Source organism: Pagrus pagrus (genome assembly GCF_965226575.1).
Source record: "Pagrus pagrus genome assembly, chromosome: 3".
Lineage (NCBI taxonomy): Eukaryota > Metazoa > Chordata > Actinopteri > Spariformes > Sparidae > Pagrus > Pagrus pagrus.
Window position 1 is genome coordinate 20,553,957 of NC_140187.1, and position 15,930 is coordinate 20,569,886.

A 15,930-nucleotide genomic window follows, 5' to 3' on the forward strand; every position below is an offset into this window, starting at 1 on the left:
CGCAGCGGCAGCAGGACGTGTCAGGTGTCTCGAGGCTTCACTAAAGGAGCGAGTCAACGGAAGTCTGCACAGGTAAGACACGGCTCACGGCAAGGACGTGGAGACAGGTGGGAATAACTCGAGCGAGGGCTGGTTTAGAGATAACAGAAAGTGTGTACTTTGAGAAGTTGAGTGAGTTTTTAGACGTAGGAGTGGATTTTTGTAGTAAGGTACGTGTACATACTCATAGTCTGTCGAGATAATCGATACCGAGCTAGTCCAGCTGCTGAGGCTGTGTTGTAGCCGTAGCTTTTCACTGTACTCTTACATGTAGCCTACAAAGGTATAGCCTATACGACAGTATACGTATACTCCCTGTGTGTTTTACCAGAGGTCTAGATGTAACACACCTGACATTAAAGTACTCTTAATGACATGTTTCCCTCCGAGCAAGGCAGCAGAGTCCTCAACACAACTCGTCATGTTTGTGACATCTCGTCAGTATTGATTCTTCAGGTCCAACCCAGTTATTTCCACGTAAACAGCATGTTTTGTGCTTTTGTCTTATAATAACACTAATTGCGTCTTAGGCCATTCATGTGTGAGGCAGTGCCAACTCCTCCTTATTACCCATGAGTCATACTGTAGACAACCTGACTGTTTGGTGGTGGCTTGGCTTGAAGCTAAGGGGTAAAAGGTCAGTATCCACCTTTCACTGATAACAAGTGATGGAGAGGAAGCTGAACGAGGGTGTTTAGGTTATCAGATTTCAAAAGCTCATATATCAGACAGCCTGTAATGGTTTCAAGGCTCCTCTTGTAGTGTATACCTGCTGAAACAGGGGCCACCTTTGTTAAGGCTTTGTTTACATTCTGTTGCCTTTGTTACTTCTGATTAATGATGATTTCATCAATGTTGAATTCAAGGATGTAATAGGCCTACAAGAAATGATGATGTAATGCCGGGAGAATACAGGACCCTGTTCTCATACAAAGCAAAACTACAAAAAACACACACAAAAAGAGTTGGCTATTATATGATAGTTCTCTTTTATTGCTTATTAATAATACTGCAGACTGTGCCTTTAGCTTTTACGTCTAACCTATGAGGTCAGACTAACCGTCTCTCTCGGTCGCTGGTCAATTTGTTTAAGTTGTTAATGCTGATGGACTGTGGAGTTCTTTGTTAAGGACTCGGGTCAGATTTTCTTGACAGTCCAAAGGATGTGACTTTAGTCACGTTCTCGAGTGCCTCGTCTCAGTGCCTCTCTTTCAACAGGGGCTAACGTTAGCCAATGCACAATACAGAAGTCCCACAGAGCCCCATGAACATGTCAATGAAACCAATTAGAAGAAAAGTCAAATCTATCTTATCTGGTGGACCTGCAAAGGTTTATGCACATGTGGTATATGCAAAAGTAAATGAGTTTAACTCACAGATACTGGTGTGTGTATGGTCTTCAGAGTCAAAATGGTAATAGCAGCTCCTTAAACAATACTTTGAGGAGAATCTAGTGTCTTTACTCTTGGGCTTTCAAACCAGGTAACGTGAAAGGAGGTCAGAAGGTAGAGTGTGTAAATTGTTGGCACATACAGGAAAAACATGCTATGACCCCACCCTATCCTTTATTTAAATCAGTAACATTTCCTGCTGTGTATTGATTTTCAAAGGACAGCGCTGCTCAGCTTTGCTGTTCACTTTGTGTCAAGAACTTGATTCTCAACTCTCGTCATTTTTGTGGGGAGTTTATGCATACGCTCTTCCTGGATTCTTCAGTTGCTCTGGCTTCCTTCAACAGTTAAAGGATATGCAAAAGAGGTGGATTGGCGACTCTAAACTCAGTCCACCTGTGTTTGTTAATATCCCTGTGACGGGCCTGTGATCTGACCAGGGTGTGTCCCTGCTTTTCCATCTACGCACCAACTGCAAGAGATCCTGCGAGAGGACTAACAGGATAGAAAGGAGAGGTTAACTTATGAGTTACCTTTTCAGCAAGGCCATCAAGTTACATTGTTTTACCCATTCAGCAGTGACTGTACACAGCACAACGGAAACAAACTTGTCTGTCAGGCCTTGAAACCTGTAGCAACAGTAAACAACCCAGGGCTATTCAAGAGGTAAGAAACCTAATAAAAGTGGACTGTCCTTCGTATCGTTGCATTGTATCTCATTCTTTGCTAATCTTGTTAATCTTGTTAAGCTTGGCAGTAAATAAAAGTAGTTGTGTATATAATTACATACAGTTCCATATCGTTAATATGTAATATATGAAACTACATTGCATTTGTCTAAATTGTTAAGTCTGATGGTAATGCAGTCAGAAGTTGTTGCATTTGACTGTTTTAATGTTTAATGTCGGGCCTGATGTTGAAATTCACTTCGGTCCAAAGTCCTCACACCAGTATCGCTTTGCATCTGAGTGGTGATGTAATGGCTGCACTTGGGTGAAAAGGCCCAGACGATAAGAGAAATGGTAATGTTTGAGTCAATCAGCTGTGGTGATTTAAACACACTGTCTGAGCACTAACAGAGGGATTCATGGGCTTACATTAGGATATCTCTCCATGTACAGAAAGTGTATCAGAGGCTCGTCATCCGTCTGCAGCACTTTATGTAAGTGTGGGTTTGTTGGAGTTAAAGAAAGATTGCGTGTGCCCTCGGCGAGTTCTCCTCTCATAATGACAATGTGCTCACAGTTTGTTGTTGTGTTTCCATCTTGACATGCAGTCGAGTGGTATGAGATTGATTGCAAGTTTGAACACGTTGACTGTATGAGTACATATATGTGTGAGCACTCTTTGGTATGTATGTCAGGCAGTGGGGTGTAATGTGGAAAACTGATGGAGAACATCTTGTAAATCAGTGATCTCACACTGAAGATAGTTCCACTACGTGCACAAACCTGGACTCTGGCACCAACACTCTGAACAGTCTGAACACGTCCAGGTAGATTTTAGCCTTGTTTTTCTATTTAAAACAAGGTTGTTTTGTCTATGTAAATCTTGTCTGATGTTGACATCCAGTATTTCCAGAATTGTGGTCTCAGTTGCATAAAACACAAAACTTGTAGATGTTACGCTGGTGAACAAATTCGCCGAAGAGGATGGAGATAAGTGTTTTATTTTCGTATTTGTCGGGACAGTGAGGCCTTGCTGGCTTGTTTTTAATTCAAATCTATGATCCAGCTCAGCCTAAGGAGATGGTTTATGGTATGACTGAAGTTTAGTTTTCTTTGGTAAACTTTTTGTGAAATTATTTAGAGGTGAAGAAACACAATTAGAGATGTTCTGATCTACAGAGTGCAGATCCAATATCAGTGCATTAAAACTATAATTATATTATTATTGTTTTTAACAGCTTTTTACCACTTACCCTGTATGGATATGATTGCTACCATTGTTGTATGGTCTGACCCACTAACACTTTGTAAAACAATAGATAAAAAATACAGACAATGAATGTTGGAAACTTTTCTTTTAATATCTAGTTTTACAGTAAGTCATAATAAAAAAAAGAACACAAATGTCAACAAATGTAAGTTACACAAGTTGCTTGCTGTTTATGAATATTGGCTACTTGTGCTGCTTGGAAGTAGCCATGTCTCCTCTCTGGACAAATAATTCTCATAGTATTGGATCGAGAGTCACGCACTTGCCGATACCACATTCAGCATTTTAGGCAGTATCGGAGGCATTTCAGATACTGTTATAAGTATCGTGAACATGGCTTATTGTGGTTGTGTTTGCATTACAGGTGCTCAGATAATCTGCCAGAGATGGAAAGTGGTCCATTCAATCGACGGGCATGGGCGACACAGTCCTTGCGTGTCACAGCGAAGGAGCTGTCACTGAGTGGACGAGGAAAAAACAATGCCATAGCTGAACGCTTCTCCAAGTGAGTAATGCCTGGCTTCTTTCAGTAATGCTAGCTGTTACTTAACACTGGTAAAACTGTCTGTAGTACAAGACATGAATGCTAAATACATCTCTGGATAATGCTGCTTTGTTTGGCCCACATGACTACATCTTATTACCAGCCGCAACAACACCAACTGGTAATGTTTTTACCTTGTGAGTCTATCCGGTGTGTCATAATTGCAAAATGTCCTCCTCCAGACACCTATTGGAAGTTGTCAATCCAGATTTGTCAGTGTGGTAGCGTCACAACACTGTAAGGTACAGTCACAAAACTTCTCAGTTGTGTAGTCCAGATCAAAATGAAGGCCAAGGTTGAAAGTGGGTATGGTCCGACCCATTAGTACTGAGTACTAATGCAATAATGTAGTAATGGTTACTTGGTAGTCACGGGGCAGATCATGAACATGCTGATGGGCATTGCAGCTGGTGTGATCCCATCACAAGATGGTCTCAAGTTATTAATGACATTAACTGTTCTGTCAGTGCTTTTGACTTATTTTATGCTGCAAGTACAAAATGTCAGCGCTCCATTTAGGACTACAATGAATGAGTTCAGACTGTTGTTGAGTCTGCTTGTGCATTTCATTTCTGAGCCTTAAAACAAGTGATTACCATTTTCACTAATTTGATGATGTATTGAAAATGAATGCAAAAAAATGTTATTATTTTGTCTCACAGAATGCCAGTTTTGTCATTTGATTTAAAAAATATCTAACTAAACAAGCTGGTCTAAAATCAAACGAGAGACGATCCAACCGCAACGCCTTCCAAAACATTCACATAGTAACCCGTGAGTACTGAGTAGTCATTATAACATTATTACATAATGGGTCAAATCACACTTATCTTTCTTCTGGGCCTTCATTTTGATCTCAACAACACACCTGTAAAATTTTGTGACTTCACTAAAATTAATGTGGGCCAGGAGTAAAGTATGGTGGCCCTCTTGCTTAGACTGTGCCCGTCTTCAAACTCGGCCTTCATTTTGATCTTAACTACACACTTGTCAAATTTCCTGAGTTTTTTGTACAGTTGTGATGCTATCGCACTGGCAAGAATCTCTCCATCGACAGATGGAAAGAGACAAACATAAACACCTGGCAAAAATACTCAAAACCACCTCTTTGGCACTTGCTACAAAAGGTGTCTGCAAGACCACATTTTACTATGAGGTAACGCACGCACACACACAGACTCACAAGGTGAAAACATTTCAACAAAATTCTACACTATAGAAAATGTTTTCACAGTGTACTGTTGCTGAACATTTTGCGAGGCTCTTTAAAGAAGAAATGTGATCTGAGAAAAGTGTTGTGTTCTTGTTCTGAGTCAGCAGAGGTCAGTGTTGTTTCTGTCTCTCTCAGGTACCAGAAAGCTGCTGAGGAGTCAAGTGCAGAAAAGAAAAAGGTATAACATATTTCATTTATTTTTATTTTAGTTAAGAGACAATTCATGGAGTGAATGAAATAATAGTATACCGCTTCATTTGTTAAACACAATCTTAAATCAATGATCAGTGCATCTTGTTACCATTGTTTTGATAAGCCTCTCCAAGATGTAAATGAAATGTGTGTGTACACGTGCTTCATTTGCTCAGTAGCTGCTGGTGGGGCTGAACTAATTGCTGCATGTTGAGATGAGGAGTACACACACACACACACACACACACACACTCACCATGCCAACACACTGTCTGAGCCAAATGTCTTCTTTAGCTGACCTCTCATTGGCCACTTGTTGCGATGGGCAGGCTATCAAACCCATAATCCTACTTCAGTGTAATCCCTGCAATGCTCTGTGTGTAGCTGCTTTGTCAGTGTGAAAGACTGATAAACAAAGCAGGACTGAGATTAAATGAGTTAACTGATCGGCTAATACCATGAAGAACTACAAGGTAATGTGGCTGTGCATGTAGCTGCTATATGAAATGTGGTGGCTGTTTACCTGTGTGAGTGTGTGAAGCAGGTGCTTTTTAAAGTGTGTGAGCTTCTATAGTCTGTGTTTAATGATCTGATTGGTAATGACAGTGACAAGAAGGCTTTGTTCTTTTTTACTTCTGTACAAAAGAGATATGAATAATCTGTGTGTTAAAGCAGCTCTCCCGCATCTTTCCCATACATGCAGTGAACAGACGAAGCTCTGAAGGCTCATTTCTGTCAAATACACAGCTACAGATTGTCTGTTTCTTTCTTTACACTAATTTACATTTTTGGTGTGATTCATCATCGTTTATTATAATTTTTCCGGAACCAGTAATATGTGTAGATATAAACCGGTGTCACTATTACAGGGTTGCAGAGGTCTAGTTAAAACAGTTAAGGATAACACTCGTACCCTGATGTGTCTTAGACAAGTTTGAATGCGCGGGGTAAATGACCATCTGTCCGTCTCCGTGTGTGTTAGAGAGAGGGGGAGTTGGGGGAAGGGGGCACCACAGTTAGTCCATTAGATAAATTACACGAATGTGTGTGAATAATATCAAACATTTTTTGGTTACAGCTTCTCAGATGTGAAGAATTGCTGCTCTTCTCTGTTTATTGTTATTTTTTTATTCATTTATTTAACCTTTATTTATACTCAAGAGATCATTGAGGGGCAACCCTCAATACAATGCTGAGAAAGAGATATACTAACAGAGGAAAGAAATACCAGTATAAAAATAATTAAAACGCCTTAAAAGTCTCCGACCACGCAAAAAAAGATAGATATATTAGGATAATTATACTAGGAGCTCAGGTAACTGGTGAGGGGTATCTGTGGTTTTTTTTTTCGTCCACCAAGGAGGTTATGTTTTCATCCATGTCTGTTGGTTGGATTGTTAACAGGATCACACAAAAACTACTAAACCGATTTCTATGAAACTTGGATGTAGGATGGGCCCAGAATAGACCCTGTTTACTTTTGGTGCTGATCTTGATAAAGGGACAGATCCAGGAATCTTTCTCACTATAACATTGCAAAGCATTTTTCAACATCTTCATTAATTTCTCAGGGATGCATTTATCTTGATGGAAAGAAACAGGCGTATTGAGGTATCTTATGACTGAGTGAGTCGTTTTGGGCCTTGCTGTAGGTATGCTCTCTAGTGCCGTTCTCGTTAGTTGTTGAATTACTGATTAAAATATAATCAGATCCACTATTAAATGAAAAATAACTGTGGTTAGAATCTGTGAAATTTGTTCACATCATTGACCAATATTTTCCTTTTATGTAGTAAATTGTTGTTAGTTACTATCACAGAATTACTATGAGCTGTCTTCACATCAGGGAAATTATGTTTTCATGGTGCATGTTCCTCCTTCAGAATCTGCAAACAGGCTTGACTGTCTTCACTTGATGGTATCAGCGGGTGCAGCTGTACTCGTTGGCCTCATGAACAGTGAAACTAATAACCGTACTCATTCTTCCAAAGTCCGAACAGAGGAGTTCAGCTCAGTGAGGAATATGTAAAAAAAAAAAAAAAAAAAGACGATTATCCATTAATGATTTGTAAAAGAGCATTCAGACTTTTACAGTGTGTAATATACTATTTAGTCTGATATGCCTGCCTTGCCACATACAGCGGTCAAGTTAGTTTCATTTCCAGTTTGAACAGGATGCAGTGGCATGAGTGTGTGAAGCACAGAGACTCAATTTTAGTCAGTTTTATAGTTACTATAAAAAAATACTTTGAAAGCTCAGGAAGAAATAAATTGCCAACTTTATGTCTGACTTTGTGTGCTGTGTCTCTCTTGACACTTTATTTATGGCATCACCTCCAGAGTATCTGAGCTGAGAAGTGTTAAAAATTCTGTATGAATCTCTCACCGTCACTTGATAATTTATTTTTCTTCCCATCTTGTCTTGTTTTCCATATTTTCTGACATTTTTTGCCTTACCTAGAACTGTTCTGTCTTTGAAGATAAGGTCTGTGGAGACAGATTTTTTGCCAGTATTATCTTCACATGGTTTTTCTTTAGGAAAGTCTCATTGAGATACAGGATCTCTTCTTCCAGGCAGCCCTGGTCAAGATCACAGCATAAGCATTTAAAAAACAGTCACATAAAAAAACAAATTCACATGTTGGAACACATTCATTTTATAAAAGCAACAGGAGGGAAATGGTAAAAGAAGAGAGGTATACACATTCCACCTCAAGTCACAGATTATGTAAAGCAGCAAAAGGGTTTCCCTCAGGGCCGTCTGTTAAAGACCTTTAAAGGTGTTCAATGAAGAGAATGTTTCTAAGATAATGGTAATTTGCAGCTCATTCCTTGACCAGGGTGAGAAAGCAGTCTTACCGAGCTGCACCCTGGGGACATTTAAAAGGATCCCGTTTGTAGATCTTGTTCTATAGTTGCTGTGATAGAAGGCTGGAGATATAAACTAATAATGTCTCGGTAATCACTGAAGATGGAAAAATGTCAAAGCCGACACAGTGAACAAAGAGTTAACTTTTCCCTGAATGTATCATTTCCTGCTCTGGTTTCCTGGCTATTCTGACCCTGTCTCCCTCTCTCGGTCACTTTGCTAGTGTTAAAGGGGTTGGACTAACTCTTAGGAGCAGATTTTGTCTTGCTGCTAACATCTGGGAGAGCTGTGCCTCTCGCTGTCTCTCAGCACGCTGACCGGTAGAGAAGGACCAACTAAAGGACTCTCACTTTCCTTGCTGTTTGGTTTTGCTTACAACTCCAGCGAATTCAGGTTTTGTTTCATGTTTTTCTGTCTTTTTGCCTAAAAAAAGGGGAACAATCCTGTCACTGTCCGGTTCTTCCTGTTCACTCTGGATTTGCCTCACAAAGACAGTAATTGTATGTCTGGTTTTTTGTCCACTTTGGGGGGTTTGTCCCTTTTGTTCTAGTCCTTATTCTCATGTTCTTATTTCTCTCTACTTTCCTTTCTTTCTCTATGTGTGTGCACGTTCATATAACTTATTTTTAGATGTACCAGTTTGATTTGATGTACTTATAAAGTACGCTAAAGCAAGTTTTTCTTCAATCATTCCTGATTTAAGTTGCAAATGAATTTTTAACTTGGGGTTTCATAATATAAGAGTGTTTAAATGTTTCCTACTGACCCGGCCCCAGCTGGGAAGCTCGCCCATAAAAGCTCACATAGTTTTTTGTAAAGATTTATTAGTTGATTAGTTAACTTATATGAGCGTGATTTATTCACTCGTCCACGTCCTCTTTCTTCAACGTGTCATTCCTCTTTTATAATTAAGGAAGTTCCCGGAGGTCACGCTGCAGTAGTGTGCCTCCTGTTGTTCTGTTGTGCTGATTGCCGCTGGACATGTTTTGTTGACATGAATGACTGAGTAGTGAACAGAGCCCTTCTTAGTGTTTTTTTTTTGGAAAGGTAACGTTGTAGTGTGGAAGGGAATGCAGTTCTCCATCTTGAGCCAATTGTTGCCTTGAGCAGCCGCAGCAAAACATCTATTTCCTGGATCAGCTTTGAACAGCTGTTCTCCTCCTCTGTCAGTGAAGCCAATTTCAGAATCCGGCATTTCCTTTATCCCATTGTGCTGAATGAGGGTTTAAGCTATATGTTTGAGCTGTATATGCTCTTGAGTGCGTGAGAAAAACAGACTTCCTCCTGATGTTTTTGATTGGCATTTTCTCTTTCTAACTTCTTCTTCTCTTTCTCACAGACTTCTGAGAGTGCAGCACCCTCCCTGCGGTCAGCCAACCTGAGTGCCCTAAAGAAGCGCTGGGAGCAGGCAGGCAATCGTGATCAGGCAAAAACTTCATCTGTGCCAACTCCCAGCCAACCCAGCTCTCGTGCTCGACCTCCTGCTCTGTCCAGGCCCACTCCTATTGCCGAGGAACGTCCTGCATTAAAGAGCCCCGGCCCGCTGACCAATCAGGGAGGTCAACTTACAGCCAGTCGTGTCCGGAAGTCCTCAAACACATCCCAAGGAGAAGAAGAGAGAGGGATGGAGAGGGATGAGCTGACACACAGTGAAAGACCTGAAAAGCTTGAAGAGCAAGTTCCAACCAGCCCCTGTGCCTCTTATGAAAAACCCAGAGTGCCACTGAACAACCTGAAGATGAAGTTTGAGAGGGGAGAGGACGCCATCGGCAAGGTTGGTATAGACAAATTCACTGGAGAGGAACACATGCGCAATACATTTGCGACACAATCTTTTTTTACTGCATGGTACGACTCGACTAGTAAGAAAAGTCATGTCTTGTTATTTCATGCTCTCAATGTTTTGTCAATTTTGGATCAAAAATGGTATAAAATATCAGTACTTTTCAAGGTATTGTAATGAACTTAGTAATTCCAGATTTGTAAAATCACTATAGATTACAGCGTGTCAGTGAAAAAATGCTGCAGCTTCAAAAGACTAAAGTAGAGCTCCCGTCTATTGTTTTCCGACTGCCACAAAAGATTTCCGCCTACCTTGAAGGGGTTCTTTTTGAGGTGGAAAAGGAAGTAGAGAAAAGTACCTGGCACAAAAAGCGAGAAGAGTCAAGTCGAGCTGTACCCTGCAGTTGAAAGACAGAACTGGACTCTCGAACAAGCAGTGACATCCCCTCAATACATTAATACTTACATTATTTAAGTTTCTACAGAACTGAAACGAAAATTCTCAGTTTGGGCATACTTCCCACATCAGTTGAGATCATATTTGTTTGCATAAACGAGGCGCAGGCGTTAGTCTCTTCTTATTGACAGCTGTGACAGCTGTGCATCTATTGGCCATGTTTCTCAGGCAATAACTGGAACCACAGTGTTGATGACTGGCTGTACTGATGGAGGTCGAAAGGCAGAATGTTTTCACACGTAGCTAACTGTATGTTGCCTGAAGCTGCAAAGGGACCAGAATTAATTTGCATCTTTTTGAGGAACTCTTAACCACTAAGATCGTAATTCACAAGGCTTGTTGCTGCACCACCAACCACCCATTACATTTATTAGACTAAACAGAAAGGAATATGTAGTAGTATTATTTCTATTGTGAGTATGTGACTGTGTCATTTGTGTATGCATGTTTAAAGGGAGATAAGAAGTAGCAGTTACTGACCACAATGATAACTTCTCCATGCAGCAATACCACCTACCACTTAAAACACGTTGCTGTCTGTGCAGAAATACTCAGTGCTAAGCATTGTTGTGTTTCTTCCCTGTATTTTCTGAAGTAGTCTCATTCCACCTGGATTTTCTTCCCCACCCTGTTTCTGTCCTTCCCTTCACTCTCCCCCTCTGAGCTCAAAACAACAAGCCCTCCACTCTTCACCTTCCAGCAGAGGAATGCAGGGACATTCCTGACCCAGGGCTGTTTCATACTTCAGAGAATCACCTCTGAGGAGTCTTTATCTCACTTTGCAATTACCACACTGTGTATCCTGGATTTCAAACAGTCCCAATCTTGAGTTTTAGGTCTTAAATTTTCCCGTTTTGTGTCATATTGTGCAGTTCTGTGTCCATGCAGCAGTCGTCACATAAACTGCACAAATTAATATTAGTTGTCTTTTACGTTTAACTTGACTTGCACTCGTTCACGCTCGCCACTGTGTCAAGATTCTCCAGCTCTGGAAGCTGTAGCCTTTTAAAAATACTTCATAGTATGACTAAGAGCATGACGTCACCATTAGGAAAGAAGCAGTAACACAAATTATAACACGTATTCTGTCAATACTGGTCAGAAAGGTTGATTATCTTCTTACTGTAGGTTAAAGCAGGCATGCCCTTCTAGTGTTTTACAATCCAGTTGGTGTTTGGATTTACGTGGCTGAGGACGATGGTGGCACAACAGGACTCCTCAGTGAAGCAGCCTGAAGAAAGGAGCTATTTTAATTGGCTAAAGCTCTTTTTCCATTCTTGTGTGTGTGTGTGTGTGTGTGTGTGTGTGTGTGTGTGTGTGTGTGTGTGTGTGTGTGTGTGTGTGTGTGTGTGTGTGTGTGTGTGTGTGTGTGTGTGTGTGTGTGTGTGTGTGTACACACAGGATAACTGCTGAGAGAAAACTGTCTGGTATACACATTAGTATTGGTGACACGTGGACACACACACACAAAGCTCATTCTTTTGGTTAAGTGCAATAGAGTATTTCTTTGGTTCTCTGCGCTGCATTTCAAAGGCGTGTTGGTGGCTGTCCTTGCAGATTCCTGTCATTTTTCTGTCTTTAGTGCAGTGCTGCTGAGACGGAGCCTGCAATTTAGTGCTAGTTCGGCGTTTGTAGTTCTGAAACTGTGTCAAAGGCGTTGAAGATGAATATGGAGCCAGGATTCAGGTATAGTGTCCCTGAAGGCTATATATTTAAAGCTGCCCATCTGTCATGCATAACTCAGGACAATATCTGAAACACACAACATATTTCAAGTCAAGTAATAAAGCTGGTTTATCTATATTTTTATACTTGAGGACACAAACACTTCATATCTTCTACCTGTTTTGCACTGAGGAGTCAAAGTGTGGGATGCTTGTACACCAGTCCTGATGATTAGTGATGTCCAGCTGTGATTCAGGCAAGTGGACAGACAGTGCCTCACATACAGGCTGTGAAACTTGTATTTACCAGTAATCTTTGTCTCAGAAATAATTTCAGACTCTCTCTCTCACTCTTTAAGCTAGTTGACAGAGGCTAAAATAGTACTAGCCCTAAGTATTCAATCTCACACAAACTTAAGCACTTTGACAATGTAAAAGTGCTGTACATCACAGGAAAATTCAAAGCCCTTGAAGTAAACACTTACAAGTAAACAAGCCTGCTTTACTGCATCAGAAATCTCTTATGGTATTCTGGTTAAAACATGTTTACCAAAAAAAAATCAGATATAGAAACCTAAATCCAAAGGCTCTGTGTTTTATGAGAATGCCAGATGTATAGTAATGTTTGTTTGGCCGGAAGAGAGGAAAGTAGTAAAGATGTAGAGTTGGTTAACAACCAAAGTCAGGAGAGGAAACGAGTAGAGCAGCAGATTGTGTCAACTGGACCTCTGATTCCTTGAATCCTTTTACTTCCACAGGGTGGCAGGACAACACTGCGCAGTACTTCATCAGAGGACATGGACCAACATGGGGGTAAAGGCAGAACACACACTTGCATACACACAACCCTTTGAATAATCAACCAAGGTTGTGTACATATCAGTGGAGTTGATACAATAGAAATAATAAAAGTGTCATCTCTAAACCTTTAAGTCCAAAATTGTTCAAATCTTTACATTAAAACGCACTTATTTCGCACCTTAGTGTTATGCCTGTATGTGGGTGGGTAATGTTGTTTCAGGGGACACAGTAGTTTGTGCCACAACTAGATCATGAATAGTACTTTTAAGCTGAAGAGTGATCCTTTGTTGTTTAGGTGAAATGCAACCACAATTTTCATGTGAGTTTACTGTTAAAACATTAAATATGTTTATCTCCTCTGCCGTAGGTCCGTCAGTGCATGACAGGGTGTTGGATACGACATCCATGAAGGAGAAGATGGCCAAGTACCAGGCTGCTGTTTTTAAACAAGGCAACGCTCGTGCTGTGAGTTAATGCGATAGGAGCTGAATCAATAACTCATCAAATCAGATAACTCGAAAAATATAATTTCTCTAAAATAGGAATGAAACGCAAAACTTTTCTGTGGTGAAACATACAAAGTGGTCTGAATTAAATTATTTCATTTAAGATGACTGAACTCTGAGCGTAATTGTTGACAAGCCAGTAGCTAAGTTCACATATAGTTGTGAGGGAGGCAACATTGTGTTTGAGTCCTTATGGTGATTTATGAGTCTTTGTCTCTACCCATGAATGTTACTGTACATACATTGTTTTCTGCCTTCCTGTCTCTTAAATTTATTCCTTCCTACCTTCCTCAGAAAGAGGGGAAATACTCAACAGTTAATGAGTGTTTAAACTTTGAGTGTTTGTTTTCATTTTATCTTTCACTTTGTGTTTCCTTCAGGGTCAGACCTCAGATGTGCCTGCTGCAAAAACATCTGCACCTGAGTGCAATGGTGAGTCTGAGTGGCGATGTTATTGACACAGTATTACCTGTAATATAAAATGTGAAAGGGAACATTAACTTCAGTACACTGGCATCCAGAATTAGACACTGATTAGACGCTGGTCTGATTTGCCTTTTCAACTGGCTTCATACATTTTGTGTGTTTTGTCTGTTTCAGGGGAGAACGGCGAGCAGCCCAAAGCAACGAGGGTGAGTCAGTCATCACAACCAGCAGGAGACATGCATGAATCACCAAAAGAAATCCAATTTCAACCCTCGTTGATTATGGATATATGTGACTGTTATTGTGTGTTTCAGAAGTTCTGCCCACCGGTGAGGGAGAAGTGCATCGCCTGTCTGAAGACCGTGTACCCGCTGGAGAGACTGATGGCTCTTCAACACGTCTACCACAAAAGCTGCTTCCGCTGTGTTCACTGCGGCACAAATCTCAGGTTAGAGTCACACTGTTGCATATTTCCTGTATGATTTAGATTTCCTCCATGGCTGACTGTTCAAGAGCCTCAAAAAATGGCAAGCAAGTAAAATATCATCTTTGCTGCTCTCTGTTCCCAGTCTGGGGAACTACGCCTCTCTGCATGGTAACGTCTACTGCAAGCCCCATTTCAGCCAGCTGTTTAAGTCTAAAGGCAACTATGATGAGGGATTCGGCCATCGCCCTCATAAGGAACTTTGGGAGCCGCGGGCTGACGAAGAGGAAGGTGAGGAAGCAGTGAAGCCCAAAGAACAACCAGCAGCAGTGACACGTCCAGCTGAGAGTATCACAGAGAAACCGCCAACCCCAACTGAGGAAACTTCCCCACAGGTGAAGGTCACAGATCTGACCGCCATGCTGGAGACCCGTGTGCACACACAAACAAGCTCCGGTGAGAAACTCCAGTCAACAGAGAAGCTGGCTGAGACACGCAGGCTGAGAGTGGCCTGGCCTCCTCCTGGTGGTGAGGGCCGCTCTGAGGCAGCAGCACTTAGTCCAGTCACAGAGGGAGCTCCTTCAAGCCGACCCTGGAGAGCCAAGTGGCCCCCAGAGGATGATGCACCATCAGCCTTCCAGAGCTCAGACCGGGCTGAACTGGTAAGCCTGAGGAGGAGCTCTTCTCTCAGGGAACGTATTCGGCCTTTTACAATCGCAGCTAAACCCAGCCCTGCCACCAGTCAGGAACCCAGAGGACCTCGTCGCCCTCTCAAAGCCCTGATGGACTGGAGGAAATCGTTTGAAGAAAAGAACCCATCGGAAGAGTTGCCAAAGGAAAACAAGCCAGAGCCTCAGCAGGTGAAACAGGAAAAGAAAGAGCCTCAAATACCAAGTGAGGCCATCTCAGAGGAAGACGTGGCGACTCAGGAAGAACGAGATGAAGAAGCACAGAGAGGAGAGGCAGCAGCAGACAGGATGGCAGCAGAAGAGGGCTCTCTCAGAAGCATCTCCCCGGATATCTCGCCGTCACCCTCTCCACCTTTACAGCCAAAACAGAACCGCTCCTCCCAGGATGTTGGCTTCTGGGAGGAGGAGAAAGAAGGAAGTGATGCAGAGGAGCTGAGCGCAGAGGATATCATCAAGAGGAACCGCTACTATGAGGAGGAAGAGGACTCTGACTCATAGAAACATCTCACATTGTCACGTCCATCCACCTTTTAACACCTTTCAGTCAGTTTTGTTTTCTCAGTTTAAAGGTAGATCACAAGTATAGCTTTGCCAGATTTTATAGTGTTATAGGAGAGATGCACAAATGCATAATAGATATGCATATATTCTGCAATAACTGCCTTTAATTTTTGAAATGTTTGATTTTTCTTTTTTTTACATTTTAATTATATACTGTAAAAATATCTAATACAGCTTTTATATGACTCGTGATTATACTAGAAGATGGGCCTCTATTAAATTGAATCATCGCATCTCTGGACATCATCTCTTTCTAATTATATGCAGCAACAGTGGCGTATCAGATAACCATTTTACTTTATGCAGCACCTTAAGTGCTTTCTAATGACAGGCAGTGCTCTTGTGCTTCAAGCAAAACAATCATTACGTGTATTTTTGCCGAATAGACCAAAATATCTCATACCTGAAAGCGTGCACCAGCAGAATATTTTAAG

The 15,930-nt window shown here is 41.3% G+C and overlaps 1 protein-coding gene across 3 annotated transcripts; it reads left to right on the forward strand.

Moving 5' to 3' along the window:
* Positions 1-15,729, forward strand: LOC311254915 (LIM domain and actin-binding protein 1-like). 3 transcript variants are annotated; one of them, XM_084348972.1, is made up of 10 exons: positions 1-72; positions 3,733-3,873; positions 5,261-5,303; positions 9,526-9,960; positions 12,848-12,902; positions 13,258-13,355; positions 13,777-13,828; positions 13,997-14,028; positions 14,137-14,270; positions 14,392-15,729. In XM_084348972.1, exons 2-10 carry the CDS (start codon positions 3,755-3,757, stop codon positions 15,431-15,433), a joined length of 2,010 nt encoding a protein of 669 aa, XP_084205098.1. In that variant the 5' UTR covers positions 1-72; positions 3,733-3,754; the 3' UTR covers positions 15,434-15,729. The 3 variants fall into 3 exon arrangements, with proteins under 3 accessions (XP_084205098.1, XP_084205100.1, XP_084205099.1); XM_084348974.1 differs by having other exon boundaries at positions 14,140-14,270; XM_084348973.1 differs by having other exon boundaries at positions 10-107.
* Positions 15,730-15,930: the final 201 nt, after the last annotated feature.

Bases quoted from the DNA above. Each gene is read 5' to 3' on its own strand.
- LOC311254915 (XM_084348972.1), top strand. From the start codon at position 3,755: ATGGAAAGTGGTCCATTCAATCGACGGGCATGGGCGACACAGTCCTTG. The intron at 3,874-5,260 runs GTGAGTAATGCC...TGTCTCTCTCAG, and splicing joins ATAGCTGAACGCTTCTCCAA to GTACCAGAAAGCTGCTGAGG. The intron at 13,356-13,776 runs GTGAGTTAATGC...TGTTTCCTTCAG, and splicing joins AACAAGGCAACGCTCGTGCT to GGTCAGACCTCAGATGTGCC.